The 19,018-nt window shown below is 47.2% G+C and overlaps 1 protein-coding gene across 1 annotated transcript; it reads right to left on the bottom strand.

The window, feature by feature from the left end:
- On the bottom strand, positions 1–18,574 carry UBE4A (ubiquitination factor E4A). The gene is made up of 19 exons (XM_019512085.1): positions 18,391–18,574; positions 17,782–17,955; positions 16,532–16,644; positions 15,045–15,197; positions 14,721–14,880; positions 13,828–14,030; positions 13,040–13,231; positions 11,995–12,328; positions 11,597–11,723; positions 9,997–10,304; positions 8,943–9,075; positions 7,658–7,845; positions 6,099–6,199; positions 5,856–5,969; positions 3,807–3,981; positions 3,500–3,680; positions 2,569–2,716; positions 1,407–1,564; positions 1–737 (listed from the first exon to the last, which is right to left on the bottom strand). Exons 1-19 carry the CDS (start codon positions 18,509–18,511, stop codon positions 602–604), a joined length of 3,219 nt encoding a protein of 1,072 aa, XP_019367630.1. The 5' UTR covers positions 18,512–18,574; the 3' UTR covers positions 1–601.
- Between the last annotated feature and the right edge of the window lie 444 nt (positions 18,575–19,018).

Genomic DNA, 19,018 nt, shown 5'->3' with positions numbered 1-19,018 from the left:
TTTCAGTGCGGCTCAGTGGCTCTATCTGGTGCTGACCGACCACTATGTACAGACAAAACTTAAGACAACCTCTTCCATCCTTCCAAACATGTACCGTCGCTGTTATGGACACAAAGTCATTTTGTTTTCACATTATACATCGTACAATAGCATTACATAGTTTAAGTCTGAAGCCAAAGCAGTAGTTGCAGAGAGAGAGTTCCAGGAAAGGGCTTTTCTGGCAGTGTCCAAGCCCCTGACGTATGCAGACGGCCGTCATTAAAACTGGAAACGATAAAGAATGAGCCCTACAAGGAAAATAACCAGCGGGGCAAACAGAGAAGAGGCTGTAGGATTCCTAGGCTGAGAAGCTGTAGTGCAGTCAAGGTTGTAATATTAACTCTAACTCTCACAGCAAATACTAAAATGGGGATAACAAGAAGGGCCCTAAGCTAGAGGGACCCTAGGCCTGGTGGCAATGCACTAATTGCAGTCTTGGTTAAAGAGTACTGTAGTTCAGACGCACATTCTCTGTTGCCCTGCTTCCCCTCTCTGCAATGCATTTCTTCCTCGAGAGCCAACTACTGTTCATCGGTGCAAAGGTACTTCTGGTTTGTTCAGTTCACAGTGTATCCTCCAGCTGCTCCTTCTGCTTTTTCCTCTCTGCAAGCCATCGCTGGATCTTCTCTTTAAGTTCTGTGTTTGGTCTGATCTGGTCCATGGTGAGGGGACTCCGATTAAAAGGATCTGTCTGGTCACTGAGAAAGAAAGAGAATGTGTATGTCAAGGAGATTAAGTCGCTGCCAGGTCTGATAGAATCAAACGTTATGAAACCAAGGAATTGGGACAGAGGCAGGCAAAACTCTTCCTTTAAACGAGTCACACATGCCTACAGGACACCAATGCCACTAGGTGCAAATCACTGTTGGAGATTCAGAACAGCACACTTTAGATATTACAACCATCTTATATGTTCACGCTTTAAATGGCAGCAGTTTCCAACCTGAGGTCATGACCCAAATGAGGGTTGCAAGGGCAATGCCAGCAGCGCCACACACAAAGGACACACCACGCTGCATGCCAGAAGCTCCCCCACCCCGCCTCCGGGCCCCCGCTGCCCCACTCTGCTCCCAGCAGCGGGTTGCAGCCAAAAAAAGGTTAGGAATTGCTGCTTAAAAAAAAAATCAGGAGATCTCACCAGTTTATCACCTCTGTATTTCCCTCCCACCCTGAAACGGCCACTTCCAAATACAGTATCACTAAGCTCCTAGACTCTGGACCAATCTTAGGAAATTTGGGAAAGGAGGAGAGTGGGTACATATACATACTATGCCTAAAAGCTTGAAGGCAAAAGGCACTTATCAAACAAAATCAAGGCTTCAATGAGCAAGTAACCGCTCAGACCCAAGCAACCCTGTTTTGAGTACCTGAGCAGATGCCTAGCTATCGTTGATCTATCCACGGTGACTCGGGAAGATGGCAGGACCACAGGGTCAGACATTAAGGTGCTCATGATGGGATCCAAGAATTCATCACATGCATCTGCATACGTCTCCTCTTCTTGCTGTTGACGGTCTGCAAGAGACTGGTAGATACGTGCACAGCTTTTAACGCAAGACCTTGTGACTCAGCTCCCCCTTCTCCTCTACAGGAGTCTGACACACTCAGCTGAACAGCATAAGGCAAAGTGCATGCACGAGCATCCGGAGGTTCTATCAAACCTTTTAGGTTTGTATCCAGAGCTCAGATACCAGGATGGCTAACAAATCACAGGAACTCTAAACAAATCCAGAACAAATGCTCACAGCTCTGTCACGCTCAAGGAACAAAACACCAACGTGGCTTCTGCAAGCCCTCACAGTCAAATGGTTCCATAATTGGCACAGTTATACAGCTGTTACTGCATCACCAGGATGTAAGCCTATTCCTGGTTTCAGACCTGACAACTGTAGCAAGACTATACCTTGCCCCTGGGAAGAGATGGCTCAGCTTTCCTTTACAGTATAAAAGTCTCTGTGGCAAAAATGCGTGCAAGGCAATTGCAGCTTTTGGAGGACAGTATTGAGTTTAACACCTATTCTCTCTCTAACCACATGATATCTATGCACAAGCCAGCATGCTTCTTTGAGAAAAAGGACAAAGTTATCCTGGAAGAGCTGTAACTTGGTGCAATGCACTGGGATTCAAGTCCTTCAACTGCAATAAGGAGGGCACCCCTGGCCCCACTTCAGATACTCCTGGACAGATTTGCCTATCTATTCGCCCTCTCTCACTGGTAGCAATAAGTGTTTCATTTTCATTTCAGTAGGCTCTTTCACTGTGATAGGTGTTTATCAGCAAATTTTGTGCTTCCTCCTTTCAGTTACATAGGTGTGCTTAAAGACAGCCCGATGGGTGTGGTCAAGGACTTTTCTAAGGAAGTATCAACTGAGATCTGTGCTTTATGGAAGCATTCTTTCTGTGTATGGCTGAGTATAACAGGTGAAAGGAACCCCCAGAGCAACAGCATTACATTAGCAGAGTGCTGCAGTAGCCTCTGGATGAAATAAAGGAGCCAAAGGCTTCCTCCTTTTCCCCCTTCCTGCTCACCTTTATCCGCTCAGCCAGGTTACTGAATGCCACTATCATGTTACCAGGCTTATTGATCTTCTTCAGGACTCTGACTGTCTGGGCAAAAAGGGTTGGCGAATAGGAGCGTCCATCCTTGGGCACTGTGGCACAGAAGTTCTCTTCATCACTGAACCGCGTTTGCAAAAAGAAAGAGACCATAAGTGCTTACATTTGTGAAAAGAGGCAGTCTGCCAGGCTGCAGAGCATCAGCCTACACAGCACATGCACTGCTGCTTCAGCAAAGCATGTGGCACATGGCAAGGGGAAGGAGGAGACACTTCACCCTCCCTGGTGAGCAGCAGCTTCTTCCCACTCTTCGCCACGCTGGATTACAGACACAAACTACAGCTCCATTGCTACTTACAGCGTTGTAGCTGCCCTGACCGGCATGGATGAGTTTTATCCCTGCGGTCTTTAAAGCCGTTACGAAACATGTTATAAGCTAACAGGGCCAGACTGCAGCTTGGCCAGGGAAACCGTGACAGAACTCTGCTAGTCACGACCATGTCCGCACAGCATTGTTACTATCGGAATCCTATTCCCAGTGTGGATGGAGCTGCGCACATCACATAAAATCGGAGTGCTCCGACCAAACTTCCTAGAGATACGCCTGCTAGAATTAATACACACACGCTTCCATGACTTGCAATCTCTCCTTAAAGCCTTAAGCATTTAATTGCTCAGATGAAGAGTGGTGACACTGACAACAAAATTAGAAAAACCAGAAAGTGATTTCTGGCTGGATTGCACTGGCCACAGTGAGGCAAAAAACAGTAGCTAGTCTGCAGTTCCCCTTACCAGATCCCTAAAAAGCATCTCCTCTGCCACCCCAGCAGTGTGAACCATTTGTACAAACAAGGGTCCTTCTTCCCCAGGACAGTTGTTGCTGCCTGGCTGCTCTGTCACGTACCCCAGGTTTAGGTAGATGGTGCAGATGTCAGAGACCAGCTGCTGCGGTTTGAAGTCAAACTCGCTGAAATCCTTGACTTTGAGGGCTCCCATTTTAGGGCCAACGAGGTGCTGCAGGAAGTAGTTCAGCATGGAGATGATGCGCTCAGCAAGAAACGGATGCACAAACAGGGACTTAATTTCTGGGGAAAAAAAAGGAACGGATAAATGAAAACACCAGTTTCCTAAGTATCAAAGTAACTCAAGCCCTCCACACCAGCCCTTCAACTAGGCACAGCTGCCCAGCCAACGGGATCTGCTGTCCTTACCACACGTCAGGAAGGCCAAGGTTCCAATAGTTTCATTGGACATGATGTTGTGGAAGCGAGCCAGCTGACCGAACATCTGCAGGCTGGATTCCTTCTCATGGCGTGCCTCTTGGGACAGGTTGTCCCACTCTCCACGGTCCTTCTCTATCTGCTGAATTTTTATCTTACTCAGGTACTGGAATGAGACAGCATGGGGGTGGCAAGGGAGCAAGAGTCAGCATCATAAGCTTGAAATGCTTAGAATGGTTTTGTCACTGTAGGGTGGGAAATTATTCCATGCATTTGGTGGTCCCAAAAGGTGCAAGTCAGAAAACACTGAAAAAGGCCCTCTTGTTAGCAGCATCAGCAGAGAAGCATCAGTAAAATCACAGAAGCTGTACACTTCTTTTCTACCTTGAGAGTAGGCTGATGGCTTTGGTAGGGAGATCTGGGGAAAGCCAGAACTGCTAAGGCCTATGGTGAATCAGAGTTAAGAGAGGCCACAAATGGATCATCTAGTCCAATCCCTGGTCCTTAAGTCATCCAATAGTCTCACTGTCTCTTCTTGAAAACTCCCAGTGAAGGAGATAGCACAACCTCCCCGGGGAACATGCTCCAGTGCCCTATGGCTCTCCATCTCCCCTTAGCTCTCCCATTTCCCTAACTAAACACACTTATGTAGACGGAAGATGAACAGGATTGCCTGCCACTGATGCCTTCAGCCTGGCCTCTTTTACCAGCACCAATTTTATAAATAAACCAAAACCCAGAAAGAAACTAGTTATCTATCAAAGTCAGCTGTAGCTCTGGGCTCTAGACTCATGAGAACTCAGTTTTCAGACCAGGCTTCTCCTTTGCCAGGTCATCAAAAGCTCATATAAGACTGGGAGCAGGAGATGATGCTGAAGGTTTCAAGGCAGCGGGGACAGATTGAAGAGTAAATTTAGTTCAACCCAACTCAGAGAAAGATCAACAACTGCTGGGGCCTCAGAAAGGAAAGGGGAAGACAGGCTGACCAACCAGGAGGCGTGTGAAGGAGGACGGAGAAAACGGCGAAGCAGATCAGCCAGCAAGTTCCTGGCTTGGAGTTAAGCACGCATAACAGATAGCAGCATGGAAGTGGACATTTCTTTGCAGTAGTGGATTTGGCCGCACTCTCAGTGCTGTATTGGACTCCCCAGCAGAGTGCCAAACACCATCTGTTCTGCCTTGGTGCCATTCCCACAGGGAGGCATCCCGGAAAAGTGCCAGGAACTCATTCTCTCCAAGTGTACGCGGCCTTATATCTTAATAAACAAAACACCAAGCAGTCATTTAAACCACACACAACACTGGGAAGGGACCATAAGCATTGAAGCAGGTGGGTTGCAGTTCAGCTGCCAGTCTGATCCAAGAGTCCTCGGGCACTCGCTTCCACCACGGGCACAGCACAGCTCTTCAAACAAAGAGCCCTTTTTATAGCAGCAACAAGCAGCTTCAAGAACTGCTCTGAGAAAATAATCACACACTGGGGACAGAAGAGTTCAGCCGAGTCTGATGCCTTGTAAACCCAAAGGACAAGACTGTCTGGAGACAAGAGCACCTCTGTTAGGATAGCAAAACATTTGCAAAAGGCTGGAGAGATTTGGTAATCAAAAACTGCAGAAGTCACTCAGGCTAGGGACTGTTCAGATAAGCAGCATGAAGACTTCCTCGTAACCGTGCCAATGTATTTCAGTCCTGACCTGAAAAACCTTCCTTTGTTTTGGCTTCCCCTCTCTCAGCCCTCAAACAACCTATCCCACTCCTGGTCCGTAAGAGCTTTGGATGTTCTGCCTCTGGGCCCCAGCACAGTTCTGCCTCTGGCCATTGCAGCCTTATGTCTCTCCTGGGCAAGTCTCAGTCGAGCTGATCCCCATCCCCTTGCCTGGGGAGCACCTGAAGTGGATAGTGATCATCAGGAACGGGGACAAGCCTTTGTTTTTTTTTTTTTTTTTACTCATGATCTGGACCTAGCATCTTCCTCAGGTAACTTAAACACAGAAGCTGTGCTTGCTTCCTGGCCCTGGCCAGCACACTTTCCCCACCTACCTGTATGGCTTCATCCAAGAGGAAAATGGCATCGTTCATGAGCAGGTTAAGGAAACGTAGGAAGAGAGGGGGGTTCATGGCCTCCAGGTTTTCTGAAGCATAGTCAGCCAGAGCCTACAAATCACACAGAAATGACACGTTAATGCTCTGCTACAGCTTAGACCTAATGTTGCATTTTAACAACAAAACTCTATAAACAAAAAAGAACCACTGACATGCTACTGAAAGTGTCTTTTGCCTTACCTTTATGCTTTGCCGGTATGAATCTGTCCCCCACATGTACTTGAGGATAGGATACATGGGTCGACGATAGTTAAACTTCTGCTCAAACTGATGAGGATCCCCTGAACACGAGCAAGCAAGAAACGAGGTTTCAGCTCAGCAGTAGGCACAGGCACTCTGCATGTAAGCTCGTTCAAAGTTCCCAACAAGCACTGTGCTGGGGGTCAGCTACACACGTGCTCGTTGCATTGCAAAAAACTCAAAAGCTCGCTTTCCTGTGCCCCCTGCTCGAAGCACCGCTCTCACAGCAGGCACCTCTAATAAAAGGCAACAGGGAATGCTGCTTTCAAAAATAAACTTGCCCTTCCTGCCAGACTCCTTGTTACCAGAGCTCTCCTTGCTATGTAGCAACAAGACTCTATGCCTGGGGGTTCTGGCATGCAGAAGCTCTACATGAATTCAGAGAATCCTACCCAGCTAGGACCATCGATTTGCACTAAGCAACACTCAGGGTCCCCAGCTTGGCTCAGTCTGGGAAAGATGATGGGACCCAGCAATATCAGACGCCCTTCACTTTTTTTTTTTTTTTTTTAAATTAAGAGAGAAGATAATTGTCCTAACTCTCAGGCCTTTTTCCTGCACAGAAACAGGCATGAGACCAATAACTGCTTTTCAGAGGTAAAACTAGTAAAAACAGAATCCATAGAGTTGATATCAGTCACCATGTCCACGTATGCAAAGGCTAAAAGGATCACAATAAGTTCTCCTTGTCTGTTTTGTTTTATTGTCAGAGAGGTTTTTGCTCCATTGTCCCTTGAAACAAGCATCCCAGTTAATAACAGCATCTTGGGACTTCACTCTATTTGCATCGCTGAAACCATTTCCATGGCAGAGACTTGCTACACAACAGGCACTGAATGTGTCCTCATGCCACTGGGCTAAAGCACACAGGTCTAACTCCAAATAGCTCGAGCCTGTCGCAGCAAAGGTGTTCCTTAACTTGACTGTGAGCTGAATTACTGGTTGCACTGCAAACAGTGCTGATGCAGTCTACTGAGCAGCTCAATATTCCTGTGATGGGGACTCAAAGACAATAAAAGGGTAATGCCAGTTTATTTAACTGGTGTGCCTGGGCCCGCCAAATGGCACGAGCACCTGGGGACAGGAGAAAGCAGGGCCTCAAGACAAATGTGTCTGGGAGGAGACTCTGCAGGGGTGAAAAACAATGGAAGGCCCGAGGACTGAATTGTGCTGGTGCTTCCCCACCGACCTGTCTCCTCTTGTGCTCCGAGGCTTCGAGCACACTCCTGCTGAAGCCCGCGGGGACTGCCAGGGAAGCAGGATAGGTCCTATAGGAGAGACAGGAACTGGCGGACAAACCTAGGTGGACCATGACAGGCAGCCCACCAGAGCACCTATGTTCCACACGTTTCAGTGTGGCATGACGAAGAAATCTGAAGGAGCAGCATTTTTGTTAACGTGTTAACCAGTCTTGAGACCAAAGCACCTCCTAAACCCAAGAGAGATCTTACAGATGCTTCTCAGGGTTAGAAGAAACCTTCTTCTCCTTCCCTGTTTACCTGTAAATTCAATATCCACAAAAACCTTGATAAGTGCCTCAGCAAGGTGGGCAGCATGATAGTAAGAGCAGAACACTCGCTTCCGATGGAACACGCTGGAGACGAGGGGGTTTTGCGTCTGATCTAAGTGAGGCATCACTGCTTCCAACACCTCGGCCAGCTTGGCTCGCAAGTGAGGGTTCTTCATCCTGAAAGAGCAATAGGCCCGACGTGGACAAGGGGGAAGCCCCTCTGACCAAAGAAAACCCATCCACACGGTCAGGACTGGCTAACTGCATTATTACTGTTTTTCATGCTCCTGGCTTACAGCACCTGACCTAGCACGTAGACTCTGAGCAAGAAGCCTCATTGTTGAGTACCTGCTGCTTCCACCGACTCAAACTAAAATTGCATGCATTTATTTCTGAAAAATCTGTCTGCAAGAGCCCTGCCATGAGTCATAATGCTCTTTACCTACAGCTGAATGGCACTAAGGTGCAAACTTACTTCTTGTCTTTTAAAGAAATGTCAAATACGACTTGTTTCTGACTCCTATAAGCCCTTTGGCCCCATCTTGTTGTTCCCCAGCACTCCCTTACAAGGGCTTTCAAGAAGAACTTTTGGGGCACAGCTCAAGAACCAAAAGCAGTGCTAACTACAACCAGATTCCACTGCACATATGCTTAAAGCATCACAGTAGGCTGGTAGAAAAAGAGAGACACTATTCTTGTGCACTTTTCAAGCAGATACAGATCTCATCTGTTCCGCACAGGTACACTGCTGTTTCTGCAGTGGTGACCAAGCAGGCTCCCCTCTTCATCCCCCACCACTCTTCCTTGCAACAGGAAATCCCATGACAATTCCTCTCTTATCACAGCCATTAAAACATGGTGGTAACCGTTACTTTTTAAGAAGGCATTTCAGCTTCCTTCTGCAGGGGCGCTACACAATAGACCACTGAACAACATTTATTGGAAATGCAATTTTAAGGCATTCCAGTGTTCCTCCAAAAGCATTAACATCCAAATCTTACTGATTCCTCGCTCCCCACTGCCATAATTTGGCCTTAACAAGGAACTAGCTACAGAAATTCCCATTTGTGCGTTGCATGAAGTCTACGTTCTCTGGGGCAAAGTCCATTGCCTATTATGCCTCCCGTGTGTGGCATTCCTGGCTACCCCTGGCTGGATCAGCTGAGTTATTAATGTTTAACTCAAACCTCAAGACACCCCTGATGGAGAAACAAACAAGCAAAACATCTCTAAATGCTTTAGAGATATGTGCGCAAGGCTGGAATCATATTTACCTCTCTACATCACCCATGAAAACTGTAACAAAGTGAAGGACATGTTCCAGGGAATCAGCAGAAGTCTCCAAAATATCATCGGCAAAACGCCGCAAGAAAATGAAGAAGTCACCCAAATTATCAGCAAAGAATTCTGTGAACAGAAGCCATGCAAATTAGCACCTTCTCAGGAAGTTTCTCCAGTTCTTGTTTTTTATCCATCCCTGTAAGACTCCCAGTGCTTCAAATGGTGATTAAAAGTAACATGACTGTTTAATGCTAGTGCCAGCATTGCCTCTAGCACATCCTATTCTTAGACCTAACAGCTTGCATTTATATAGAAGTACAACCCTGAAGGATCCTCACGCTAATTTAATTTACCCTAAACTGGATTCACTGCACCTTGTCACAGAAATGAAGTCACCTGTGGGTTAAAACATGGCTACTGTCTAACAGTGTATAATATCACCAAACACCATAACAAAAGTAAAGTAAAATTCACATCCAAACCCAGAGAAACTATAGACAGGCAGTGTAACCACCCAAGTTGGAATCTGGCAAGGCTTTGCACTGAGATTTTCAAACACAACACGATATCAAGATTGCGTCATCCGACAGGCAGTTCTTTAGGGGGTACAGCAGCCCCTATCCAACTGGTGTACTGGTTTGGCGGGGACACAGAAAAATGCCCCTACTGAATCACCAACACCCAAGGACACAAAGAATTTCCTTGACCCATTCCTGTGTCAGCACTCATCTGGTCCACAATCTGCTTAGCTCACCTGTTATGCCGAGAGTCAAAAATTTATGCTCTCTCATATGGTTATGCTTTTGCAGTCTTAGGGCACTACTTCATACTATTTTTGCATAGATTCTACCGCTCTGGCTGTATGAAGTGCAGGTGCTTTGCAATGCTTTAGGTAACAGCACATAAATCTGCAACAATTATACAATATAAAGGATAAAGCTTAAATTTATTTTTAGGATGAGAAACTGATCTCGAGTGCTTAGGGCCTCGTCCCTTCAAAGATATGCCTACCTTAACAGAAACATTGATCCTAAGCAACACATTTACCTGGTACATAAGCCAATGCACTGCGTTCCACCCCCGGCAATGGGAATGTCAGGTCTACTGGCTCAGTCCCTTGGTTTCCTACAGCCAGCTGGACCAAGAGAACTGCCATGGACACCTGCAAATTCAGGCAGTTCTGCAGCATCTGTGGCTCTGTCATAGCTGTTTTGGTAGAGAGATAGATGGTCATCAGACGTTCAAACTGCTCCCGGAGACTGTCAGCTGCAGGGCTGGAAGTTTGCTGAGCCTCTCGCCAGGCCAGCTGCAGGCGGTGAAGGCTTTGGTTTATCTTTACCATCTGGTCATGCAGCCTGCCCAATGAAGAAGGAGACAAATACATCAGAGGGGCTGAAAACACGTTTAGTGCAGACTGTCCACACAATTCAGATATTAGCATCCACTTCCATCCTGCTCATAAACACTGGACTTGTCCAGCTGACCAAAGCAGCTGAGAGGGCAGAGAAAAGCAAGACACGGAATAAGCAGAAGGGAGGCTGTGACTGAATGTTATCTGAGCCCACACTGTCCTCCATCCCCCCCCCCATGAATAATCCCTTTGACAGTCAGCAGAATGAAACCTTATGAGAATACTGCAGTGAGGTACTGGGAAGGGAGCAAAGCTAAACGAAGAATCTTTTACAAAATTGTGCAAAATGAGAAATCAGGTGACTCCCCTCCCCCAACCACTAACTGCTTAGGATACACATAGCACAGTAGTATAGAGGGCTGGCTTATCTAAATCCTGTTAGAGTGCCCAGGTCAGCGGTTCTGCATGCAACACGGAAGTGTCTGTTAAGTGACATTTCCAGTTTCCCAGCAACAAGGCACTTGCATAACTTTTTCATCAATTTCTCTATTTAGATAATAAACCAAGCAGAAGGTGACTATGCCTGGATCAGTTGTGACCTCACAGTATCCAGGCAACCGTTTTGCAGTGGGAGGCAAGGGAATGTCATGCTTTAATGTCCAGCAGATGACTTCCTGAGAAAAACAGCTGGCTGCCTTTTCATTCTGCAAAAAATAAAACCCACTAACTGTGACAGTTCAGACATTTTACAGTGCATGTATCCAGTCACAGAGCAGCACTCATCAGCCCAGGGGCAGGAGAAGGACACAGGGCTGTTCTCTTTGAGAAAAGATCAGCAGCTGAATGATCAAAGCTGACCCAGAAGTCCAGCTATTCAGCAGGCTCCAGGAAACGTTTGGTTCATGGGACTGTTGGCTTCTATTGTGGGCACAAATGAAATAATGCCCTTGCTGAAATTTCATCTTCAGCCTAGAGCTCAAGTGTCACAAGCAGAGTCAGACAGACATAATGAACAGTGCTGGACCACTCAGATACTGAGGGATGGTTAGGTATCCCTGACCACTGAACCTTTTTCTAACAGTAAACGGAGGTGAAATGGCACTGGATGCAACCCCTCCATTATTATTTTAGCTTCTGTCTCACTTGGGAATGCTGGACATTATCTCAGCCTGCTGCACGCTGCAGAAACCTATCTGCGATGTGTCTGAAGAGACAAAGGTCTGTCTGACCCCTTATCTCATGTCAGCTCTTCACAATGACTTTGAACTGGACTCCCCAAGCTCACAGAGGAACCACCTGTGAAATCCTAGGTGGAGGGTGTACTGTGTCAGGACTAGATTCTCTGTCACCAGATTGTAGCTGTGGGCGAACTCTGGCTCCTGCTCTGTCACCGCTGGGATGAAACAGGTTTCTTTTTCCAAACCTAAAAGGAAGTTAAAAGCAACAGTGAATTAGGCCAAACGCCACTTGGTCTGGAAAGGGAGACTCGACATCACTGAAAAACGTTTAATGGCTCCCAGGAGCTAATGAGCAACACAAACTTCCCACAGCTTCTCCTTTGCTCCTGTCCCACTGCTCACTGAATCTCTTGCTCCTCCTTTGAGTGAGCTAAGGTGTAGCATTAGGGCAGAGGGCACAGGAGCCCAAGTGGACTCGGTTGGTATGGTATTAGCTCCCCCAGACTTCCTGCATACCTTTCATATGCACATTCTTACTCCTCCTTTCCTCTTCATTCAGCTCCTTCAGGGCACAGTAGGTAGGATTAAAGGTAAGAAGCTTGGGAGATTTGGGTTTGCAGAATGGCTGGCACAACTTTAGCAGGGCAGCACCCAGATTCAGAAAGAAGGCATCCGAGGCATACATCTGGAAGAAGATCTCTGGCATCTGGTTAGCCCAGATTTTTGTACGGCCGGCATTAGCATGGAGGCAATTTCCCAGCCAGGAGAGAATCCTGTGTTTTGTTTCTGGAGACAATTGCAACAGGTTCTTCAGCATCTGGTAGATCTTCTCATGGAACTGAGCCATAAACTGTTACAAGAAACAGTTTACAGTTGAAGTAGTCTTTGAAAAGCCCCCACTTTGCATAGTCAATCATTTTAAAACAGCATCTCTCTCCAAAAACGGTCTGACTCCTAGCTCCCCCTCTGTTAAAGGCAGGATTGCTAAGAGAACCAAATAATTTGCTTTAGCCATAAGAAAACCTGGAACCTTCATTAGTTCCTTACCACAGAAAAACAGATGATGAACAGCACAATACTGAAACTAACACCAAAAGGTGAGAGGGGCCCTTTAAGAAGCATAACAAGGAGTGAAGCGATATAACCAATTGTTTCTGCATGGAACAAAACCAAATGTCTTTGCCGATTACTGAAAAGAAGGATGATCTTCAAGTGAAAGCATATCTCTGGGAGGCAAGACAGCTGGATTACGCTTCAGGCTCTGCCAGAGACTCTCTGGGGAACCTCTGTAACTCAGAGCTAAAGTCAGCAAGTCTTGCATTAAAACAGGTCACGTGCACTTCCACAACACCTTTCAACTAACAGTTCTGAAGCGTTTTACCAGTATTAACAGCACTGAGACTCATAACCCCTGGTTATGTAGTTAGCAACACTGTCATGCTACAGACTGCAACACAGCAACATGGCGTTTTCTGCTGTCACCCTTTCACAGGCTTCTGTTCCTTAGAAACATGAAGGCACAGAGTCATGGGAAAGTGCTCCTGATGCACGTTAGCCCTACCTGATGGATGTTAGACTCTTGCACTTTAATCTCTTGCGGACTGGATCGTGATGGATTCAGAAAGTAACCGTGATTCTCCACTACACCAGGGGTCTTTAGCAGGCAGGAGATGCTCAAGATGGCTCCTAGCAGGGTCTTCTGGTACATCTGTCCATTACTGGGGTCCTTTGGTTGAATGTAGTCTGCAAAAACCTAGAGAGACAGATGATGGACATGCTGCTGGTCCTTCAAGTCCTGCATTTAGAGAACCTGTTGATTTGGGAGATGTCATTGGGAATAAGAGGAGCAACTTGTTAGAAGCAGCAAGGGGAAATGCATTATTTCAACCTCCCTGTGTTTCTCCTCACAGAGGAGGCTATTTGGACAAAGGCATACAAAAATGTGTGAATCACTTTGGATGCAGCGTGTAGCCCACCCATAAGCCCTTTGCAGGAATGCATGCGTCACACCGCACAGTCCGCAGAGGATGTGCAGTCACCAGGGTGGAATGTAAGCCCAGAATACGTCCAAAGGAAAAACCATTAGCCACTGCACAGACAGGAAGCTATGTACTAGAACCACCAGCTGGGCATCATATTCTGTGGGTGCTTCAGTTGTCAAGTTCAGCAAAGGTTGAGGGGTGCAGAGAGCACAGCTCCTTGTGTTTCTCTGGAGTTGGTCTCTTTGGGTGAAGATGGAACCATGTTATCGGGATACACAGAGGAAGCTTGTACTACTACTACTACTACTGCTCAGTTTCCCTGTAAGACTGGGAGCAAGCAGCTCTTACAGCACCAATTCACACTTACCTTTGCTATATCTTTTTGTCTTGTGAAATAGAGGAGCATATCCAGGTAAGTGTATAGTAGGATCTGGCAAAGGTCTAGGTCTCTGATTCTACCCAGTAAAATATCAAACACAGGAATCATGACCTCCCCAAACGTCCGTACTTCCTCATCCATCGTCAAGGCTTCTATCACCTCCTCCAGAAACTCGGTCATGTTTTCAAAGTCTGACAGGTGTAGTAAACAATAGGGCAAAGGAACAGAAATACACCACATAAACAGAGATATTTAAAGTAGCTTGGAAGACTGCATGAGTTGCTCATATTTCAGTAAGTCCGTATCTAGAAACTCCGGAGATGCTGGCTGCCTAGAGACAATTACATTACGAAGGGACAATTCCAAAGAAGAGTTGGCCAGGGATTTTCTGACGCACTATTTAAACCTGAGCCCCACATGCTTTTGGTAAACATCCTACCTGCTGGGCATCAGCTGTTCTAGACAGATTGCTGGGTTTTCTTCCACAAACATTTAAAAGGTCTTGACTGTGTGCAAGTTAGGCATAGGAATTTTTTTTTTTTAAACTTTCAAAATGTTTTTTTTTCAAGCTGGGAAAAGTCACTTCCCATCCATTTTTACTCCAGGCATTAGAGCCAGCTACTCTCACCAAGTACAGGAGATGTTTCCGTACCACTATCCTCTGCCCCAGCAGACATATAGATGCATCTTCAGGACAAAACCGCAGGGCAGGGGGTCAGACTCGATGACCTACTGCGGTCCCTTCCAACCCCAACATCTATGAAAAACAAGCTGAAGACACCTGAGTTTCTCCTCAATTTTTTTTTGGAACAGCAACAGCGTGAGACTGCAGAGGGCAGCAACTAGCCCATCCGCAGAAGCAGGTGTAGCTACAAACTTACCAGCCCCTCTCAGTGCTTCCAGCATCAGGTCCACCAGCTGCTCATACACATTCTGGTCAACATAGATCTCTGGGGTGAGAAGAACAGTCCGCGTGTTTGATACAGTCAGATCCCTGCAGCGAATCGCAAAGGGCAGCAAATTCTCTGGCACTTTGGTTATCTGCGTAGGAAGAGACATCGAGGCAGAGGAGAGTAACACCCTCTGATGCACACTGGGAGTCAGTGGCACCAGGGCTTGGTGAACAGTCTTCCTACCTGTTCAGCATGGGTCAGGAAGCTGGCAGAACATAATGCCACTGCCCCTTCCAGGAGCTGCCTACTTACCTCTTCCTTTGCTCTCTGGAAGCAGGCATACAGGTAACGCAGAATCTGCTTCTCTCCTGCATCTCTGTCTGCTGAAAGATTCTGTGTGCTGGCAGAGGTCATGTAAATCAGGTGATTTCCTGGCTCTTGGAGCAACAAGCGGGTGAACAGGGCCTAGGCACATAGTTAGAAATGCACTGAAAACAGTACAGTCCTGGTGGACTTGAAGTCACCAAACAGATACAGCCCCCATCACCCTAACGCACCTGATTCCTGCCCACAATTCTTCCCCTCCCTGCTGAGGAATTCAGGGAGCCGAGCGCTAGATATCTTCACCGAGATGAACCCAGCTCCCTTTACAGGGAGTCTGACAGTGGACAGTGGGAGGGCCAGATATTAGCACTAAGCATGTCTACTGTTAGAAGGGTGTTCTTACCCTTCAGGATGGGGACATAGTGAATTAAAAGTTAGAACAGAAGAGACCTTTGGCTCACTTCACCATATTCATCTGTACCATCCCCTGCCACCAGCTACACTGACAAGATTTCTACAGCCAATAGGGCGAGCCTCACATGACCCAACCCAGTGATTTCCAACGCGGGTGCCGCAGCACCCCAGGGTGCCTGGAGATCTTTTCAAGGGCGCCATGGAGCGCAACGCCACGTCAGCACTATGTGGTGTGCAAACACGCTTCGCAAGGTAACCCCCGAGTTTTCAAATAGCAATCCACAGTGTTAAAAACATTCTGGCCCCCTGCAGTGTGAATTCTGCTCTGTTATTTTTCTGTAGTCAAACAACAAGTGGAAACTAAGAGCTGGCATTTTCCGTGAGGTGCCTCGAGTCTAACAAGGTTGAGAGCCAGTGAAGTAACCACACAGTCTCCCCAAAGCTCTCACAAGGAGGAGGTCATTTCCAGTCCAGGTATCACATGCAATAGCAGTCCCACTATACCACTAGTGACCAGCTATGCAAGTAAAGGTAAACTCTGATATACTGCACAGGGAGCAAAGTTATTGTTGCTGTTTCAGTTACTGTTTCTTGACTCTGGCTGCTGTTTCCTTGCGCTCTCAATAAAGGAAACCAGTTCCCTTAAGGTTCAGTATATTAGTGAAAGCTGCAATCAGGATCAGAATGCCACCGTTCCCATTTGATAAGCAGATGCTTATACCCAAACCCACAGTACTATGCCTGGACACAAGGTGCGTTGTGTGCTTTCTGGTACCACTGCTTGCCCAACCAGATTACTAAAAGGCCTATCATTATTCCAATTTTAAAAAAAGCACTGAGCATGCTGTTTTTTCAGCAGCATACATCTGGATTAAATCTTTGTCTTGTAGCATTCATATTTTATGCAGAGCTCTTCTTTAAATGGAGATTATTAAAATATTTGAGGTTGGGGTTTTGAGACTGTTTTTCACTGGGCACTGCGTATATTCATTATATTGTCCATGGTTCTGCACTGTCAACACCAGCCTGAACAAGACAAATAGATCCACACATGGTAATACCTGCTCAACATTTTCCATGTCCAGCCAGTCTTGTTCATCCAGATCCGCAGCCATTTCCTCCAAGTACACACAGCGGGCTGGAATTCCATTGCCACTCTTCAGACTGGGATCACCTGTGGAAAACCAAACTTCCTTCAACCAAAATACCACGGAAATATGCCGAGGACAGTGAAAGCTGCTCTAAGGATCCTGATTACTCTAGAGAGCTATCCGCTGTGAGCAATGACCATCAAGTACCCTCCCTACCACACAGCTTCCAGTATATCTTTACACCTCCAGCAAAAACCTGTCTTTTCCAGACAAATGATTTTTGCACAACTGTTTAAAACAGGTTTCACTCTAAACACACAATATATTAGTTATCTTTTAAAGAACACATAAAAAAGCATAACCACCGTACACACTTGTATCACACAAATGAACAAAGCGAAACTCTACCATAAGAATCAGTATGGGCAAAATCCACTTGAACTGCTATATCCCAATGTTTGCTACATCCAAATCTGCTGGACAGCAAGTCTTACAATTCACAGCCATATACTGGAGCAAGAGCTTTGCTTTTCAAGAACCAAGCGAGCTCTACTAGGCAATTTATTGCCGTGCGGGTCCATCAATTTATCGTTGGCTCTAATGAGCACCACCACGGTTTCCACCTGCAGCCACAGTACGCTCAGAAAGGTACACTATTCTCTCCTGCCTTAGGAAAGGTCAAATTAATCATTCCAACGATCAAGAGAATCTCTTCCCATCTGATCCTTTCAGCTGAACTTCCACTCATCATTGCAAGTGAGGGACAAACAAAAGCACCCACCGTGGCTTTAGGAAAGTAGGATCTGAATGATGAATCAGCAGCATGGTCATGCCAAGCGGGAACAACCCACACTCCGGCCGGTCACTCCACGTTCTTCAGACACCCAAGCACGTGAGAAATGAATGTCAGGTTACCGACTTTTTGGGCAGGGCTGTGCCTCCTTCGTGTGCACGCTGTTGATAGCATAATGGGGCCCTGGCAGATGCTTGGGAGCACCTGGGATGAAGCTAACAGCAATCATACTGAGAAAAGCAGCACAGGACACACGCACCAGACTACAGGAGTTTGCACACGGTCATGCTTCTCGCCTGCCGGCGGACTGCCTACAGCACACTCCCCAGCCTAACTGCTTGCAACGCTGGTTGCTGCGCTAGCCAAACGAAGCTTGTCAGCCTGGGATTCTCATACATACAAAAGACTTCACTGAATCCCCACTCACTATTGTCAAGAGTGATGAGAAAGATCCTCTGGATCATGTGATTGATGTTGAGCTGTTCACACAGCTCCCGATGGGAGCGGAAGGAGCGGCTGATCTCGGCCACAGAGTAGTCGCAGTCGTCCAGACTCTCAGACACGCTGTTATCGGAGTCATCTTGGCTGATCGAGGTTTCATCTGTTCCAAAAGAGAAGCTCGTAAACAAACGTTGTGCTCCCGGTCCCAGGTAAAAAGCTAATCCTGTAAAGCAACGGCGAGGCTTTCAATTCACTGGAATGGAAGGTGCTGACACGGGAGCTTTACTGACGGCACGCTCGAGACTACTCCGGATCCGTGTCTCCATCGATATCAAACTACACTCGAGCTTATACTTCTATATGAGAAATCATGCTGCAGACCTCGTGGATTAACATTTGCTATTTGGCAGGCACTGAAAACATGCAATGACACTACTAGTCAAGAAAGACTCCTGGCTCTTACATCCACATGAGTTCACACTTCTCATTTTTCCCCGTCTGCAGTCGATCCCGACCCTCCCCAGAGCACGCCCAAGCCAGGGCCCGATAAACCTTACGGACATGTCTTTAGGAAAGAGCCGGTTCCCCTCCTTACCAGTGAGCTGCCTCAGCTGCTGCTTCTGGACTGCAGCAAACTGCTTGGCATCCGCTAGAGAGCTGAAGAGGGCCGCAAAGGGGTTACTTGAGATGCTGTTGTTATTCTCCTGGTCTGTCATTTCACTTTCTAGCGTGCTCCATGCAGATCTGGGGAGAGGGGCTGAAGAAAGGACAGGTATAAGAACCGTAACACAGGCGCTGGCCACAACAGTTGCAAGCCACGCTGTTTTAGGAAAAAAGGCAGTCTTTGAAAGGAGGATTGTTTTTGTAAGGAGGAATGCAAGTCTGAAAACAGTTTAGTTATAATCCCCCAAAACGCACTTCTACGAAAACGCTGCCTGCGCGACCGTCAGCACGGAGGGCTCGTCCCTGCTCGTTGCCTGGATGGACGTTGCCCAGTCCTAGCACCGCTCGTCAAACCGGCCCAAGCGAAACCGGTCAAAACAAGGGGCTCGTAAGCGGGGCCGAGGGGACGTCGCCCGCTTTCCCGAGGGGCCGGCGGCTGCTGGCCGGGGGGCGGGAGCCCGTCAGGAAACCAGCGCGTCTCGCTCTCGCCCTGCAGCTCGTCCTCGCTCGCGGACGGGCCCGGGGCTAGGCTCCCCCGGGCTGCCGGGCAGCCACAGCCA

Source organism: Gavialis gangeticus, unplaced genomic scaffold (genome assembly GCF_001723915.1).
Source record: "Gavialis gangeticus isolate Ggan-Ray unplaced genomic scaffold, GavGan_comp1, whole genome shotgun sequence".
Taxonomy (NCBI): domain Eukaryota; kingdom Metazoa; phylum Chordata; order Crocodylia; family Gavialidae; genus Gavialis; species Gavialis gangeticus.
The sequence above is the reverse complement of the archived record's forward strand: the minus strand, read 5'-3'. Positions and strand labels throughout refer to the sequence as shown.

What these genes read in the sequence shown, in the direction of transcription:
- UBE4A (XM_019512085.1), bottom strand. Translation starts at nt 18,511, where the DNA reads ATGACAGACCAGGAGAATAACAACAGCATCTCAAGTAACCCCTTTGCG. An exon ending in ACCATCTACCTAAACCTGGG is followed by an intron (nt 2,717 to 3,499) that starts GTACGTGACAGA and finishes AACGCGGTTCAG; the next exon opens with TGATGAAGAGAACTTCTGTG. An exon ending in ATAGCTAGGCATCTGCTCAG is followed by an intron (nt 738 to 1,406) that starts GTACTCAAAACA and finishes TTTCTTTCTCAG; the next exon opens with TGACCAGACAGATCCTTTTA.